This window comes from Scatophagus argus, chromosome 16 (genome assembly GCF_020382885.2).
Source record: "Scatophagus argus isolate fScaArg1 chromosome 16, fScaArg1.pri, whole genome shotgun sequence".
NCBI classification, from domain to species: domain Eukaryota; kingdom Metazoa; phylum Chordata; class Actinopteri; family Scatophagidae; genus Scatophagus; species Scatophagus argus.
In genome coordinates, this window is record NC_058508.1 from 8,627,670 (window position 1) to 8,647,110 (window position 19,441).

At 39.6% G+C, this 19,441-nt stretch overlaps 1 protein-coding gene across 1 annotated transcript; it reads right to left on the reverse strand.

The window, feature by feature from the left end:
* Positions 1-540: 540 nt before the first annotated feature.
* Positions 541-9,820, reverse strand: nubp1 (nucleotide binding protein 1 (MinD homolog, E. coli)). Its single transcript, XM_046415196.1, has 10 exons — positions 9,675-9,820; positions 8,780-8,884; positions 8,400-8,533; positions 7,323-7,391; positions 6,947-6,979; positions 6,312-6,402; positions 6,067-6,221; positions 3,975-4,085; positions 2,653-2,839; positions 541-2,181 (listed from the first exon to the last, which is right to left on the reverse strand). Exons 1-10 carry the CDS (start codon positions 9,703-9,705, stop codon positions 2,129-2,131), a joined length of 969 nt encoding a protein of 322 aa, XP_046271152.1. The 5' UTR covers positions 9,706-9,820; the 3' UTR covers positions 541-2,128.
* Between the last annotated feature and the right edge of the window lie 9,621 nt (positions 9,821-19,441).

Consider the following 19,441-nt stretch of genomic DNA (forward strand, 5'->3'; position numbering starts at 1 on the left):
AGACATTAGTTATGGATCTGTTAGGATTTGTTATGGAAAGGAAACTAAACTGACCATTTTTTCTGTTATTGTAGTTTTCTACACAGAAAAAGACTGACTAAAAAATATGAAAATATTTAGTGCTTGAAGTCATAACTCAAAAAACTACAAGCAACACATATATTCATATATGTATATATATATCTCACATATTCAATGTAGAGCTATAGGAGTATAATGTGCAAAAAACATTGTGGCTGTGCCTGCTCTTGTTTTGTGTGTTTGCAGGATGCAGATGGAGTTTCACATGTGCTTTTTGGTGAATGTTGGAGGAACTACAACTACGTAAGGCAAAGTACTCGTAGATACACTCAAATAAAACACAGGGGACAGACTTTTCCAGCACAGACTTGGTGAAACTGCGATTACAGCATTTAAAGTAAAACTGTCCACATAGTCAACACCATTATCAAAAGGTTAAAATAGTTCTCAGATAATCTGGAACAAAAGGTTTTGATATTAATCATTTTATAAGTCTGATAGAAAATACATGATGGTGACTTTATGTTTGATAATTTATTTTATAAATCAATTAAACTGAGTACATTACACAAAACAACATATGTTCAAAAAGGCTGTTTATAACAACGACTAATCAAATAATTGAAAACAAAGTCATTAAGTCGTATTAAAGCTCAACTTTCAGGCTGTTCAGTGAAGAAATTTAAAACCCACCCACCAAATGCTCGAACAGAATCAAACGAGAAGTTGAATCTCCATGCTAATGATGTGTTTGTATTTAGAGGACTTGGTCAGCTGCGTTTAATCTCATTAATGGTACCATCACTTGACTTTTTAACTTAGCTTAGCGGGCAGTGTGGGCCTGTGGCCCTATGAACAGAACTCAGGGTAGGAAACGGTTAAGTGTCTCATGCTATGGTTTGATTTACTGCATGATCAGAGACTTAACTTCCCCAAACACCCTTTCGCCTACAGCAAAGAGGTGAAAGGCATTACTTCTTTTTATTGACTAAAGGAACTGCCAGTATATATTTAATAGCTTTAAAGCACAATAATCTCATTCATAGCCAAAGATAAAATAAACTATATGTCCTCATGGCATGTGGGGAAATACCACACTGAGCCCTTATTTTAAGGATAACTGTGGTGATTATCTGTGCTTTTCTTCTAAGCATATTTACCTCAGCTCAGGTACAAAAATGTCATATACAGAATATCCCCAGAGTGAAGTTATGTTTTTTGAAATGTAAACACTAATGTTCAAACTTCATTGAAAACACTGAGCTAATAATGCTTGCAGGCTTTGATGAATGTTGCATTATTCATGGTGGGGTTAAATTTTGACCGTGTAACCCAAACTGTGACTTCCCAGACTGAATTTGCTTCTCTTCATGTGTGAAGCTCACTTATTATATAGGCTATGTGTGAACACAGCAATAGCTTTGCTTGTTAGACTAAAGCGGCTTGGTAAGTTCGAGCTAGGTAGGCAAGTTTCACCAAACGGCTCACCTCAGCTCCACTCCACGCTTTGGCTTTTTGATTCGCCTTGAGTTAAGCAAAGGCAGGAGCTGCCAAGAGTTCTCCAGAAACATATGAGTGATGAATTCAGCTTAGCTTAAGCTTAGACTTAGGCTAAGCTGAATGTTCTACATTTTTAACCGGCTTACTTCGCCCATCAGCTAGCTGGAGGACTTGCTATTAACAGGCTACTGTTACTACAATAAACAGAGTCATAGCTTGGTAGTGAAGTTTTCTAACAAATGAAGTCACACTTCTTTGTTTTAAAGAGACTTGACTCATGGTATTAAGGAACACAAAAGATTAAAGAAATTTTTCATTTCACTGGGGGAGGAAATCAGATCTTTTTGGCTAACCTTGTGATTACCAGTATCCCAGCAAGCTACTGAAACTGATATTCAACCCACTCCCAAATTCAACAGTCAAAGCAATAAAATCATGGTGGATGGGATCAAACATAAGACACTGAACCCCGTCCTGTTCTGTAGGCTGAAGTCGCGTATACTTTTTACTGTGTGTAGGTTCTTATACAGTAGTTAATCATTTCTACAGCGCTCTCATCATGTAATCTGTCTCAGTGTTCTGGTCCAGTATGGCTGTCAGAGTGGGTTCAGGTGCTGCTCTGCTCCTCTGTTACACGGTTGGAACAGTAGTCCTGAATACCTGGCAGAGGAGAAGGGAGAGGAGAGTGGTGACAATGATAACAGCAGTTTTAATTAACTTTCCAGGGACACAATCATTAATACACCTGTGTATATGCTTTTTAATGACTCCCTGCAAATGTCCTAAGTCAATCACGTGTTCCACAAACAACATTTAATTCTTTTTAACTTTAATCTCATGATGAAAATACACTTATCGAATTTCGATTTCTTCTTCTTCCTCTTTGGTCAACTGCTTCTCATTTACAGGGCAATCACTTCCTTTTTCAGACAGTTTAATCAGGAATTGGGAAATCAAGTAAAACATCTAGTCATCAAAAATGATCGACTTCGCTGGAAGGAATATTTCTGTGTATGTCTGTGCGTAGGCATGTCTAACTTCCTTACCAAAGAATGTAACAAATATATAATATGATGTGAAAGGGGGCAAAGCAGACACCGGAAAAGCGCATGTAATCCTGAAAAGACTCACTCTGCACAATATTCCGGTAGACTTCAGCAGCAGGAGAGTCAGGCACTTCATTAAGGAAGGACTTGCCCTCGTCACAGCTTCGTGCTATCCTGGGGTCGAGGGGCACCTTTCCTAACAGGGGTAGATTTAGATCTGCACACATTCGCTCAGCACCCCCACTGCTGGGAGGGAAGATCTGAGAAGTGTTCTGCAAGAGAGAGAAGACAAAGAAAAATCTATATGGACCCTAAATGACACAGGACTGATGCTACTCTTTCATAATGTGTTTTCTTTGTAGTAAGTTTCAATGAGGGCATTTCAATACACCAGAAACAAATGAGATTACAGTGGACTCAATTTTGAAAGACCCTGTAGCCAGACTTGAATTAGCCGACAAATTTCTCCATTTGTACCATTAAAACAAAATACTGCATGAAAGACAGTTCTTTGGACACAATGTCCTCATCTGCTATGCTGCTAGCTGCCCCTCAACATGTGTGGTGGCTTTCACACCAATTTGACAAAATGGCCAAAGTGTTTATTTACAAATTTATGTCCCAAAAAGACTTTTTTCCCATGTCATTCAGAATATTACACTAAATAAGACACTTTCAACAGCGACCAGAGGCAATAAACAAAAAAGCGTATGAATCAAAAATCAGGAAGATAAATCATAGGGTGGACTAGATGCATTTTGGCAGTCCTGATCTAGTTTTCTGTAACAGGTGAATTTACAACTCTGCGGTCAAATTGCTCTACTGTGTATGTAAACCCTGCAGTTCAACTTGCAACTTGGAAGGATCTCAGGAAGAAAACTAATAGATAAGTTCAGTGATTCACTGACATCTCAGTGAAGTTAAACTCAGTTACCTCCTGTAATTCAGTCAATGGACTGAACTGGACTACAGAAGGTGAAGCTGGAGAATAATCTGTTTCTGAAGAACGGGTGAACTATGAAATTCAAACTTTTTGGGTTGTTGATGGGATTGGAAAGTTAGTTGAAGGATTGGGCCTCTTCCAAGGGTGACTAGCCGAATATATGTCCGAATTTTATGAATTCATTGATGCATATGCTGGCCAGACGTGAAGCTTTGTTGGGCCGGCTGTGATAATACCTAGTCTATATGATTAAATAGTTTTCAAATTACTGTGACAGATACATCTGAGCCCTACTCTACCCTCTACGCATTTGCTTTATGCATGTCGATGCAGATGACATCTTTTCAAGACACACACTGCAAACTGGGGAGAAATGTGTACTCTCAGTTTCTGCATGAGTGAGTTTGACTGCATTGTCTCTGTTTGCATGAGTGTGTATGCACATGGTCATAAATCAGTGTGACCTTGCATGAAGGACAAACGAAGCCACTCATGTTCTCCACCACTCCGATGATTGGCAGCTTGACCTTCTGACAAAACCGGATTTCCTTTCGCACATCCTGTAAAGACACCTCCTACAGAGAAGACAGAGAGAGGGAGAGAGGGAAAGAGAGACAGATGGATATAGCAAGACAGAAAGAAAAAAATCGACAAGGGCATAGGATTGGCTTAAATTGTTTTCTCTTCCGTGACAGCTGCCGTCATGGTTCCCTTGAGAAAAGCAGTTCGCCCTGATAAACTATCAAGCTCCCACGTGGAAACATGTTGGAAAAAATAAACACTCTTCTCTTCCGAATCACAAGCTTGGAAACTCACCTCTTGATATTAAACAGCCTGGCCTTCTTACTTGGGTAATTCCCAAGTCGTGTGTTGTTAGTTTTGGTAATGTGAGAGCTGAAGGTATGAGGAAGTGATTCTACTGCTGTCTGACCTAACAAGCGCTGGCCTTTTTTAACTAGCAGGAAGTGTTTGCTCACATTCAGACGTCTTTCACAGAGTACAGTAAAAAGTGATTCGAGGACACACATCAACAAGTTAAACAAAAATACAAGTTCAATGTAAGAAATATTTAACAAACAGATTAGAGTCTATTGTTACATTAGGTAAGTAGATTTATTCCTCAGCCCAGACTCTACTCCAAAATGCTGAGCAAGTTGTACATTCAGTTGAAAAACTGAATCAACAACATTAACATCTGAGTGAAACAGGAGGAATACTGGAGTGTCGCATTTTTGCTGTCTGCATTTAGCATCATATTGGTTTATTTACAGTACATATATTGTGATCTCAAACTGTCTGTGTCTGCAAGTTAAAGGCCTGTACCACAGACCAAGGTCTGTAGCATCAGACTTTTTGGTGTCTGTTTAATTTGCAGCTCTGATTCTTTGGATGTGCCAGATGTCATTATTATTCTGAAAGAATGAGCACTGACCAACAGTCTGTGTTGTGTTTATATGAAATAAATCTAGTTTTTTGTTTATTTTTTCTTCTGCACAACTGTATTATGTAATTGTATTTTATACAGCATGTTTATAACATTTTACTGCTTTTAACGGCCTAAACATGCTGGATTTTAACTTTATAGGGTGCTATAACAGGTTGTGTAGTCTCACTGTAGCCACTTCAACACTGGCTCTTTTTTTAGGTTTATATAATAGAACAGCATCCTCTGTTGGTTGCCATATAATAATTGGATTTCACAAGCAGTTTTTCTTGAATACTTAAAACCTCAGACAGCTTCATATCAAGTGTACTGTATTTGCAACATGTCAACTGTTCCAAAATGCTTTTGTTGTCCCTACAGCATTACCATTTTAATTTACTATCAGTGAAATCAAGGCTGATAAAAACTCACTGGTCTCATGTGTCTCACTACACCTACACTTCTCAGAATTACTTTCCAAACCCCCTAACAATGGGTGGCATTATAAAGCAACTGAATGTGAATTTAGCTGAGGGTGTAGGTGGTGAGACGGTCGGTGACACTGCAGCAGCGGAGTGAGGGGTTTTCCAGTTGAGATAAAATAAGATCCCACTATTTGCTTCAACACAACTACAAAGCATAATGGACCACTGAGGTGGTTTTCTTCTTGTCTAATCACAAGATTATGGAATATTTGCTAGTGCAAGGAGGGCATTACAACAAAACCTATTTTGTCTATAAATTCAAAGATATCGATGTCCCCATGCAGAGCAGTCTTAAGATCATGCAAAAAAAAAAAAAAACGTTGCAATGTTGCGTTTTTAGTAAAGGCTGTGACTCTTGCTTTTTAACAGCCAGCTCTCTGGCAGTTAATACCATTGCGGTTTTTAGTATCACTATCATTATTACTGTCTGAAGTTACATAAAAGTCAAAACTCCAGGTGACTGAAAGTCATTCTGGGAAATGTAGTAACTGTCCAAGTGAAGTACAAGCAGTCAAATCAGTTTGAGTGAAAGCACACACAGATGGGATTTCCCTTTACAGTTGCTGTAAATGCAACTAATCTTACTTAATGCAGTAACGGTCACAGTTTATATGGCTGAGTGCGAGTGCGTGTGTGCGTGTGCGTCACCTGTGGTGTGGTGATGATGACAGCTCCGTCAACGTGGGTTGAGCTTAGATACTGGACAATTGACAGGTGTTCATCAGATGTCCCAGGGGGCGTGTCCACGACAAGGTAATCCAGGTCCCCCCAGTCAACATCCCTCAAAAACTGCTTAATCATCCCTGAGTTTTAAACCATACAAGTTACACTGTGATACAACATTTAATAACAAATTTTCACACACATACACACTCACATATCAAATTAAATACCATTCTTCTTGGGTCCTCTCCAGATCACAGCATCATCTGGGCTACTGAGCAGGAAGCCGATAGACATGACGGCCAGGTTGTCATCCACATACTGCAACATACACACAAAGACACAGAAATTATAGCGGAGTTTCTACTATGCAGTGATCAGTGTTTTTTTTTTTTGTCTGAGCGCTGAAAAGTTCTGGAGGTGAGAGACAGATAGATAAAAGGATAGAGAAAAAATAGAGCTACTGCTCATTTGCTTACAGCTAATGTACAGTGAGATATTCTGTCTGTTTGGGGGGAATAAACACGAATCTTGCTGTCAAACTCGAGTAAATAGAAAATTAACTTTGTTTTCTTTGGAAAGACACACACAGTTTGAATTGTATGGAAAACAGAAAAATGTTGATTGCTGAGTCTCATTCCAAGATCATCAAACACTGACCCTTTGGGTTGATCTATGAGAACAAAACACAAATAACTTTTGACCAATAATAACTCCCGTTTGTCTGGGACACTGAAATCCTCCAGGATGTGGACCAGCGATGGAAACTTTGTATCATATTAAATTATATATGCAAATCTTTCAAAAGAAGTAAACATTAAAAACTAAATCTTGAAAAACTTGGATCAAACTTGAATTTACTCACCACAGGAGACCAGCCTGAGCCACTTTGGTGAACCTGTGCACAAGAGGATCAAAGGTTTAAGATCATCTTTACGTCATTTTACAATACAGTGCTGCACAATGTAAGATGTAAGCCCTTCACGCTACACACACGGAACATATATGCAAATATTTCAATTTAGAATGGAATAAAGATAAAACGTTATAGGATATTTTTTAGACAAAGCAGCAGACCTACTTCAGTAAAAGCTTAACATACTTACAAACTTATAATTTCCTTGTGTTTTTGGTCTACATGAAGAGAATCAATACGTCATGTAGTGGAAAGTCTATGAGTAATTTATGAGTAAACAACCTCACAAAATCTATCACTGTCCTCTGTTTCGTCTGCCACGCACCTGTTCCCCCTCCAAGCCCATGATTCGTGGAATGGATGGACCGCAGATATCCACGTCTAGCAGGGCAACCTAAAAACACAGAAAGAACAGGAAAATGAATGGCTTTCACTCTCCACTGAAGTGAGGTCTTGAAATGATTAAACTTGGACCCAGTTTTGCAATCCTGCACAAATACAAGCAATGGTGGTCTTGGCATTTCTCAAGACCCAAACTGAGAATGTCTTGACTCTGTGCACTACAATCTGAGACTTTGTTGCTGGCTCATGTCAAGAACAAAGTAACCTAAATGCTGGCGAGATCAAACCAGAAAGAGGAGGAGGATTGCTAACACGGTTGTTTTGACACTCTTTATAGTACAACAGCTACATTAACAGACATGGTTCTACCAGAGGCAGATACATAGTGAGGGGTTCAGTGCTGTTGGTAACACATCAGAAACACTCAATCCCTACAGAAAAAGGGGATGAGGTTAATATTAGGATAGCAGATGATGAAACTTTGAAATCATATAGATGTAACACAGTTATGCTCCATCCACACTAAGCCAGCTAAATCAGTTTTGGCCATCAATTCAAGATCAAGTCTTTTATTCTTCAAAACATTCGAGACCATCGAGTTCTATGAACTTGTAGAACTTTAAAATGCAGCTGCATATTATGCTCAACCTAACTGTTGTGTGAAAATCAAGCTGGAGTACCTTAACTGGGCAAATCATTTCAGCTGTAGAGGTTTCAACTGTATGACCATAAGCCTCTGCTAAATCACATCTGCAGTGACCTCTAGTGACATTGAATTGATTTTCTACAGGACACAGTGACTGGATTTAGACTAAACCCCTCCTACAGGGCGTACCACAGCTTCAGAGGGGTTGAGCGACAACAAGATGTTGTTCCAGTCAACAAAGGTTTAAACTGATTTTAACTCTCAACAGGAAAGCTGTTATGCAGTATCTCTGACCACTTTGGCCCCCGACAAAAATATGATTCCAGCCATAATATAAGGGAATTTAAATGAATAATTTGGGAGCCTAAATTGGTTTACTTTTTGAAATACCAGCGATTGGCTGTGTGGTTTTACCTCCTTCGTGCTGTCACTTGCCAGAGCATGAGCCAGGTGAGCGCTGAAAGTACTCTTCCCTACTCCTCCTTTTCCAGACAGCACGAGGATCTTGTGTTTGACTGTTGACAGCTTCGCTCCTATCTCTGCTATAGCTGGAGATGAGATGGGGGGGCGGATGGGAGATGAAAGATACAGACGGGTGGTTTGTTGTGAGCAGCGGCAGGACAAGACTCCCAAATAAAACAAAACCAGGGTCTGCTGAAATACTGGTTAATCTAAGGCTAACTTGCCGTTTTTCTTCTTAAATATAAATCAGCTTGATCATAAGTCACTTGGACAGTCCAAACTTACCGCATACATCAAATCATCATTATATGAACATGTGGTAACACTCTTACCAGGGTCTGGGGCCTTGGTGGCGCCAGAAGCACATAGTTTCTGGTTGGGACATCCCTGACATGATGATGACTTTCCTGCTTGCTCACTTTTTGTACCCGGGCAGTCTAAAATAGTTAAACAGATGTCCGTTAACAGTGTGTTGACTTTGCCAGATCATCTTAAACTGATTAGAAAACCACATACGATCTAGTTTGGTGGCTTAAGTTAGTCTCAAGTCTGTATACTTTTTTTAACCTCTTCAGTTCCACTGTCTGCTGGTCATTTCAATCTCATGATTTGCAGCCAAACTTTAGTGGAAATGCCAGAGCTTCTAAACATACCAAATAGCTCAAGCTACATTTTGGGAGAGACATGCATAAAATGTCTACAGTATTTCTATTTGATGTTGTGCTATAGTATTTGGTTTGAATATTTCTCTCAGTGTGAATATCCTGTCGTTTATTTATGGAAACTGGATGATTGGGGCATTAACTAGGGCTGTTATCAGTAAATGACAGATAGGTACCGTTGACATTTTCCACAATGACTCAGCAACATTTCGGGGAGAAACGTCAGTGTGGAAGTTAGACTTGTGTATATATCTTGCCTAATCCGCTGACGTTTATCTAGCTGTGTGTGGGGGGGGACTGCGTCACTGAACTTCATTATTAAATAAAGTGCTTAATTTGATGTAAAACATATCAACTTTATCAGCAAAATTAACATTTAATAATATTTTAACCAACGTCTTTTAAATGAACGATGTTGGCTAAAAAAGAAGGAACGATGTTCATTTACAAGACGTTTCTTTAACACATACCACAACCTAACAGTAGAGAAAATAACGCTGAAACGCATATAATATGCACTATCTTGCACGTAAAAATCTACAATACATCAAACTTAAAAACTCACGGGCTGGTGCGTTATCTGGTACGTCTGCCATCTTTACACTGGTGTCCTCCCGTTAAAGTCTTCCTCCTTCGAAGGTTCCGGATACGCACAACACAAAACGTGGATCCTCTGATGCAGATAGTGTTTATTTGTGTGTTTTGCATGTCTTAAAGCTGTGAACAGGTACAGGCTGTTGCACCTGCGGCAACTGGCATGTAGGCTTTCTGAATATACCGCAATGTTATATGATTCGGATTCATTTTTAGTTTCGTTTTCGTCAAATCTAGCAAACATGTCCCAAGTTAAATTTTGATCGGTGATGTTTTGCTACAGAAATCAGTAATTGAGTAATTAAAAAATAAAATCTCACTCATTCTCTGTTATATGCTTGTCGAGTGTAGAACTCTGTAGTTTAAATAATCAAATAATTAGCCACAAAAATCTCCTCCAAATGTCAGTGTTTCTTATTAAATAATCCAAAAATGGTTTCTTTCACTTATCCTTTTTTCCTTTTTCACAGAGAGGCAGGTAACTGTCGCAGATAAAAATATGGAATTCTGTCAATCAGTATTTGTATTGGCGAAAACGGTTAGGGTTAGCAGACTATGTGCTGTCAAATATTAAAAATAGGGCTTACTCTGGTATTCTTAAACACAATTATGTTACGATGATTAACCTGTATCAGCAGCAGAAACTAAAACTAAGGTGATTACTAGAGCTCAAGATAAGTAAGTGTGCCCACCAGGGAGGGCTGCTGACTGAGTCAAGTTTCACTCTGCTTTGCTGAACAGATCTGATCTGATTGATTTTTTTTTTCTTCTTCTAACTGCAAGCTATGCTGGCACAAAGTATGTTTCAGTCAAACACACACACACACACACGTTTTCTCACTGTGGGAGCTCAGACAACAAGTGTGTGTGTGTGCAATGTGTTTGTTCTGTTCAAACACATTCAAACTTGGTGACCAAGCTGCTGTATTGGTTCCCTGGAATTATAGAAAAAGGGGATTGGTCAACAAAATGTCATTTTTCTGGCTTTGCAGTCAGACAACAAGTGAGAGAGAGAGAAGTGTTAGGAGTGCATGTACATGCATGTGTGGGTCTGTGGATGTGCATAATATGTGAGTTAAAAATCCTTTGATCTGTTTCTAAGATTGTGCAAGTATCCTGGCCAGTACATGTACACACACATAGGTTGGTTTGTGCATTTAAGCGTGAGTGCGTGACTTTGTGTACGTGTGCCCCCCCTCCTCCAACTGTTTGCCCTGTTGAAAGTGTGCAATGTGATATTTTCTTTGTGATGGCCCATCCATCTCTCACTGGCATAGTTATTCACACTAACTGTTAGCGAGCTTTATTCACTGCTCAGCACTGCCAGACATGGTAGGATTTCAGAAACAGTTGGCTGCAACACATTGTGGATTTATTAAAACTAGACTGTGTTGTCTGAGCTGCACAGTAAGTAAGACTGTCTAACTGGAGATGTATTTCGTCCATGAAGAAAGGACAAAAAAATTCATCAGTAGGGAGTTTAAGATTGGAAACAACTTTAAGCTCAGCGGGAGTACATATCAGATAAAGTTACATCAGTATGGTCCCATCAAATGCGTCTGATGTGTCATGACTGTATGAACCTTTTGCGTGAGTGTGTGACTTTGTGTACATGTGCCTCCCCTCCTAAATGGACATTAAGAAGAAAATGTTTGAGTTTGATGTTTGAGTTCGGAAGAGTAAACTGCGAAATGGCTACAAAATTATGACTCTTGCTCTTTTGCTATTCCTCCCACACCTCTCCACATCCTTTAACGGAAGTCCTAAAAACATTGCATTAATCCATTCATCGTTGAGATATTTTAGCCAAAGTGATGGACCAACAAATTATTTGTTGAGGTCCCCCTCACATTGTTAACCTTAACTAAAGTTGATTACTCCAAGATTTGTGTACATAACATTAGAAAAATTATGTAAAAATTCTGTAAAATCTCACACCGTTCAGTTGACTAGATAGCTCAATAGTCAAACATGTTCTGTCCATTCAGCTGTTAGACACACTAACACTAATAGCCTCAGGTCAGATTTTGGTCACAACATTACTCAGCACAAGCTGCTGAGGCTGGACAAGGTGTCAACACACTGGGAACAATACCACACACACACCAGCCTTAACATAACTCACACATTTCTATAACAATTGACAGAGGGTGTTTTGTGTGTGTGTGTGTGTGTGTTTGGGAGAGAGCGTGTGGCATGATAGAGATATCACACAACTGAAGAGGTAAATCCTTTATGGAATAAAATATGGGTGTCATCTGGATGGGCTGCTGTGAAGTGAAACATTATGAAGTACAGTAGTACACAGTGTTTGTGGATTTCATTTTCATTCTCTCTTTCGTCAGCACAATACAAACTAAAATCTTAGATAAGCTTAGATATAGCATTATTTTAGTGTTTTAACTCACTTATCAGCCATAGTTAGTGTTCATAGAGTAATACAACCATCAAATGCTAATACAGAATCTTCACGTCCCATACATCACTGTGATATCTCAGATATGAAAGGTGTGGCATCTTACTCAGTTTGTCTGTTTATTTCTGACAGCAGTATGAGTCCAGCTACACTCCGGCCCCTGTCTGAGGCTGATTACAGGCTCAGAATTGCCCTCTGATGCTAATGGGCCGCCTTTAGGTGGGTGTGCACAGGGTAAAGCAACTTGAACGAGCAGTTTGACATATTTGTGGTGCAGTAAAAGTAAACTTTTTGTCCCAGAAACTTTTTTGTAGTACAAAACCTGTGGACTTGTGGTTTTTGTTTTTATTTATTGTCCTCCTGACAAAAATATGAAAGTATCATTTGAGCGTAATTTGGTTATCTTGAAATGACAAAGCCCCGTAGCTGACGTTGTGATTATGATTCTTGCCCAGCTGGAACAAATGAGGAAATCCTCTCCTTCTTCCTTCTCCCTTCCCTCCTTTACTCCTCCTCCTTCCATTTCTCCTCTTTCATCCCTCTCTTATGAAATTCTCAGCTGCTATTGTCACGTGGGCTTTTCCTCTTGGAAATTATTTTAGCTGTTTTGACTACACCTCATACTGTGGTGTCTGACCACATAGTGTGCTTGTGTGTGTGTGTGTGTGTGTGTGTGTGTGGAGAGTGACTAGGATTTGAACATTTGTGTTTGATGGCAGAGTTTAATGAACCCCAAGCGGCTTCACCTGTTTTGACAGAAACCTTTAAAGTTCCCTTCCAGAAATAGGAAAGTCTGTTAAACAGGCCGCTCCAAGTGAAAATGCAAAGTAATGCACAACCATACCCATTAAACATGCACTATGCAAAACCGCCATCATCATCGTTTCTCACTGTTATAAGAAACATAATGTGTGCATGTATGTGGATGCATTTGAGTTCATGCTTTTGTGTGTGTGTGTGTGTGTGTGAGTGTGTGAATAACACCCATCCAGATTAAATTTAGCATTGTTTGTTTTGCGCCTGTTTTTCAGAGAAAACATAGAAATGGACTACTGAATATGCACACAGACAAAGAAGTGATGCATTTCTGGTTAAACTAGTTTTGTTACTGTTACTGCAGCCATGCTTCACAATATCTCTTGGGAAGAAAGCATATTTCACAAAATACTAAAATGTTTCTTGAGTAGGGTCACTAATTCATGTCTATGAGCTCCGACGTCCCTCCACACAATAATGATCCCTCACTGGTCTCCCACTGACTACATCCCCACAAAGTGCAGCCAGCTGGGACATGTCTCAAAGGAAAGAAACAGTCAAGTGTTTTTATGATACTGTGAAATGTGGTTGAACAATGGACAGCATGCATACATATACATGCAGTCCGTTTGGAAGAGGAATTTCAGATACTTCTTGTTGGTCAGGCTGCAGCCAAAGGAATCCCAGACATCAGCTCCGTCTTCATGCCTCCATCCCCCAGCCTCCGTCTCACCAGCCCGCAAGCCGAACCACTGACCTCATAACACCACCCCTTTACCCCAAACAACGTAATTCACCCTCTCAGCTCAGCCTCAGAATGCTGCCATGGTTGGTGAGCTTCAACACTATTTATAACATCTGATTCTAATCCTGCTCTGTGATCAAAGACTCCGTCACGTAAAAAAGTGACACCAATCAAATCATCACAGAGGTTAGTTGAGCAGCTCCCCGTGTGGCTTTGTTAATGTTTGTGTGACCTTACTTGACCTGTTGACCTGCCAAAATCTTCACACTTCAAACAGCCTCCAGCACAGTGCTGAAGGCATGAAAGCTTGCATACGTGTGAACAAATGCACACACACACACAGTCAAAGAGGTCAAAAGTCAAGGTGAGAGAGGAGGTCATGTGCCGGCTGGTGGGAGGTCGGGGTGGTGTCTCCTGCTCCAGAATAACCCCAGCATAACCATTGTTATCTCTCTGTCCAGGACCACTATCTGCTTGTGTGCCTGACTTGGACAGCTGGGAGGCTGCTGTGATGACAATGGAAATATCTTTGTTCCAAGGAAGGGAAGCCAGTTGTGTGTTTCCTTGTGTGTCAGAGTGTTTGTGTAAAGGAAGGAAGATTTGCTCAGCAAGCAGCCTATTTCTGGTCAAACAATGTTAGATAGAAGTGTTTTCCTCTGCCGTCATGAACACACACACACACACCTACGCACACACACATAGTTTAAATTTCGAAGACAGGAGACCTACAGCTACAGAAAGGCTACACTGCTTTTCCTAACATAGAAATTAGGAATACGCACACAGTCACAAACAAGAGCTTATTGTGGCTTTCAAACTATGGCAATTCTTGATTTTATTTTTATTTTTACTGTTTTCTCTTTAGACATTGTGAAGATTTAATTTCATATGATTGAGGGCATCTCATATTTAAATGAGTAAAATACCATTATTTTATGTCACTAACTGTGTGTCCAGTTCTCTTTGTAGTCTTGTGTCTCTCCCTCCCTTTCTCTCTCTCTCTCTCTATATATATATATCTTTCTGCAGGTATCTCTCCATCCAGATCTTCATGTTGAACTGTAGCCGGCTCTATGACCAACCCAATGTCTACTGTTGACATCTGCCTGTCATTCTTCTGTGCACCGACTATTGGCGGGGTGGTTCTCCCTTGCGGGCCGAAATTGAACTGAATAGAACTGATAGGATAGTGATTTTCAACAGCACATAAAACATACATGAATGATACAGCAGTTCATTATAATTTCATTATTCTAATTTCAGTCTTGTGAAATGTTAAAATCATACTGAGGTGGTATCAAAAGTGAAACTAAACAGTTGAGATTTTGTTTTACTTGCCTTTTTAGTAATGTCACTCTCATGTTGTTAACTGCTTTCCTGCCGGTACAACATCCATTGCACGTCTGCCCGTCCTGGGTGAGGGATCCCTCCTCTGTTGCTCACCCTGAGGTTCCTCCCATTTTTTTCCTGTTAAAGGTTTTTCTGGGAGTTTTTCCTTAGTCGATGTGAGGGTCGAAGGGCAGAGGATGTTGCTGATGTTATGTTAAGCCCTTTGAGACAAACTGCTTGTAAAAATGGGCTATACAAATAAAGTTGTCTTGTCTTGTCTTGTCTTGTAAAATATGGGAATATAAACGCTGTTCATGCAAAGCAGCAAAAACAGCATGAACTTGGAAAAAGCTGTGCGCATTGGCGGCACTGGGGGAATAAATTTAAGAATTAAAAATGAATTGTGCAGTTGCGTCATGTCAGTCATGACTGTAAGCACTTATTTGACAAGAACATTTTCTTTGTTATTAACCATCAGCGCATTTTTTGACAATCAAAATAATTTCAGCTTCACGAAAGTGTAAAGATTAATTTCACAAACTTCACAAATATTATTTTGCTGTCAGTTTTTCAAATTCTAAATATCACATTTACAGACATTCAAGTTAATAGTTCTGGTAATCCACCTGCCATTGTATGAATCAACACTGTTTGCACTACATGTATATATATTTATATGTTGTTTTTTTTTCTTCTTGTAAATACTTTATTCTTCATTTATTATTATTTGTTATTTTGTATTTTGGTGCACAGGAGAGAGAAAAATCCGGAGTCAAATTCCTTGTATGGTCACACGTACTTGGCAAATAAAGCTGATTCTGATTCTGATGTTTTTCTATTTTTTGTGTGAGAATTGTCAAAAAACATAAATAAACTATGTCGATGAAAACACACATGGTTAGTAATGTTACTCATCACAAAACGATTTTAAACTGATTAGATTATTAAACAGGGTGTGTTTGTATGAGTGAGAGAGAGTGATGATAAACTGTGGTGATTGCATAACTGACAGATACTTAATGGCGGCCTTCTTATCAGTGCAATACTTGTGCCAGTGGTCATTTCCTTGTTGACTTGTGGGGTTTGGTTGGCTGTGCCCTCTGTCATGTCTTTGTGTGTGTTTTCAAGAGACAAACCCTGACACTGCCGGGCTCCTGACCTAAACCTTGCAGTCACTCCCAGTTTCTTTCTCCATTTTCAATTTTCAGTTTAATTCCAGCGTGCTTCCTGTTAGCTCTCTGTCCTACATTGTCTCATGTTACCAGGTGCTTAAGCAAATAAATGAAAATCTGGGGATGCAAATGTAAATGTAAAGTAGCATGTGTTTACCAATCTCTCTCTCTCTCTCTCTCTCTCTTACACACACACACACACACATATCCACACATGACCAGTGACGAGACAAAAGAAAAATGGAGGCAAAAATGATGAGAGGTGTGCCGATGCTGAATTGCTCCATTCTGTTACTTTGCTTGTTACAACCTTGTGTCTCCCCAAGGTCGTTGATGTAAACAAAATATCAACTTTGTTAAATAAGACAACAATAACAATCTTCAACTGTCTCTCCATTTTTAAAACATGAAGAAACATAAAAATAAAACACAGTCTTCCACATATTTTTTACTTTTGCATTTGTTTGGCATTCATAGCAAAAAAAAAAAAAATCTAGTTTCAGGCTTAGCAACTCAAAAGGGAAACAATGTTCAGAAATATGTAAACTTTCTCATGTTTCTGCACCAGTGTGAACACTGCCTGAGCCTCTCCCTCCTGCTAACAGGGGAGAGGAAGGGAGGGAGGAGGGATGTGTAGAAAACAGTTTCACTGCCAGCATTGTTCCACAGTCATATCTTTCTGGTTTGGTCAATGTTTCTGTTTCTTTCTGTCTAATTTTCTGTGTATTCTCCTCTCCAATATTGCTTTAATCCTCCATTATCTTCTATCTTGTGTATTTGTGTATCTGTTCAATGTGCCTCCTGCTGATTGCCTACAGTAGCAGGTCTCCACAGACACATGGACACATGAATACACACTATGCACAATCACACACGTGCATGCTGTGAGAAACAGGAACAAGGGAAGTTGGGGGGGTGCTTCCTGTGTGGCTGTAGACCTGTGTGTATGTGCGTGCGTGTGCATGTGCATGCCTGTGTCTGGCATGCATCCAGGTGGGACACAGTGAGGTAGCACAGTAGATCAAAGAAGCTAACATACAGCAGAAGGCAACAGTAGACTATGTTTGTTGCTGGTATGAAGTTTCATCAAAAGACATTTTCTTTTAAACTTTGAAAATGCTGGCGAAATTCTGCTTCAAAGGCAAGAAAAGCATCTTAAATGTGCACATGTATATATTCTTAAATGCCATTTCACCTACTATTTCCGTGGCATGTCAGATGTAATGATTTCCACATGCTTGCTGTGCTGTTGCTCTACACGGCACTGCAGGAGGAACTGCTTTCCACGCTGTTACACAAGTCCTTGCTTTTTTGTAAAAGACAAGTACAATATTGGAAACATGCGTCAGTAGATACCAATAATAATGATTTTTAATTTTGCTGACGTTGTACAAATTTTGTACATTGTTTCTGGCTCTTATCTGTGTTTGGATCAAGAATAAGAGATGCAACTTTGGAAATGGATGGAAATTTTTTTTTAGCATGAAACACACACACACAAACACACATATACACTCAAACAAACATTTTTTCACATGAATTGTTAGGGTCTTTGAGCTTCAGTGAAAGTAAAGTGGCAGTAGTAAATCCACAGTCAAGCTCACCCTTCACGTTTTTTGGAACAGAGAGAGAATAAAAAGCATGGGAAGCCAGGAAAGGCTGGGTTAATACAAAACACAGAAGGAATCTGTTCATGGTGAAAAGCTATATACAAGAGACCACAAGGCAACAAAATATATTTCTGCCCCAGGTCAGATACGTACTAAGAAGCCTCATTACAGGGTTTTTGGGTGGAGATGCGTACACCATATTGTTTCCACCTATAGGTCCATAACAATGGCAGTCAACTGATATGTGCCTACAGTGTGAGTGGGTCTCTAATATTTGCACTGTGTTTACCTGCGTGGTGGACATCTGACACCCGGCAGAGAGGTCAAACCTGTTTTCACCTGCTGCGTGTCAAAGTGTGGTTGGGTGAGAGCAGTGGTGGGGTGGTCTGAGGATGATGGGACTGCTTTGTTGTTTAAACAGGAACTAAATATGGGCCTATATGTGTGTGTGAGTGCTGTGATGACATGTTGAAATGATCAACAGCAGGCTGAAACAGAGGTGGGATTTCCGGTTTTACGATGGGATCCTGCAGCAGACCAGTCTGTCCATAAAAATCCAGGATCTCATTTGAATTATTTTCAAAATGTTGAGGTATCCTCCAGAAGAGAGAGAAACTTCAATCCTATGCCATTTTATGGGCATTTGGACATACGGACATGGACAACTCTCTGGCTGTAAATATCAATAAACATAAAACATATGAAAGATTTGACGGAAAATACAAGAACAAGTCTGGCTGTTTGTGTGTGTGTGTGTGTGTGTGTGTGTGTGTGAGCAGGCTTGTTAACGCTAAAGGAAATGAATCCTTTGAAGAAAACCAGAAAGTGAATGAGAGTGAATCCACTGCATAAAGTGTTGCAATGTGGCCCCAGCAGCTCAACATATCCAATCCTCTGCTGCCTGCCCAACACACTATGAGAGTGCATTCTGAGCTCTGTTTGTCATATCATGTGCATGTGTGCACACACATTGCATGTGTACAAACATGAAGATGTGCAAACATTCTGAGAGCGGTCCGTGTTCTAACGAGAATTTTTGTCCATGGTAACCTGCTTTACTTGCACAGCAACACTATGGGCGTCCTGAGGCTTTTTAAAGGAATCCTAATAGCTTTTGCCTGCTGTCTGCTATAAGAACATGCACAGAAGGAGAGGTCAAGCAGTGTCATAGTAACTGATGAACTATTTTGTAGAAAGTCTAAAAGTTACTCATGAATCTAGTTGTAACTTTGTGTGTGCTTGAATCTAACATTGGAGCTAAACTGTGAAATAAGTTCCAGTCAGAGTCCTCAGCTCTGGCAAAGTTTTCAGTTCTTTTTTTTTTAAATTAAAGTCATACTAAAATTTAAATTCTCTTACCTTTTTTGTTTATGTAACTGTCACTGCAGCTGTTGTGCACGTTTTTTTTCCACTTTCAAAAGAAAATAAAACCTCTTAACAAGCATCGGTAAAATACTGTATAAGATATCAAACTATTTATAATACAGAGTTACTCAGCGATTGCTCAAATCACAGATGGAACTAAGCTATGACTAACAATGGTTGCCCCACAGCTTGTCGACTTCCCGTGCTGCTGTTGGAATTGAAGCGAAGCATAGTGCCAGCTCACACACAAATAGCCAGTAAAAACAATGTCAGTCAGAATTAAAAGCTGTCACACCCTTCTTGAGAATACTATCTTAAGGAGTGCTTTCAGAAAATAAAACAAAT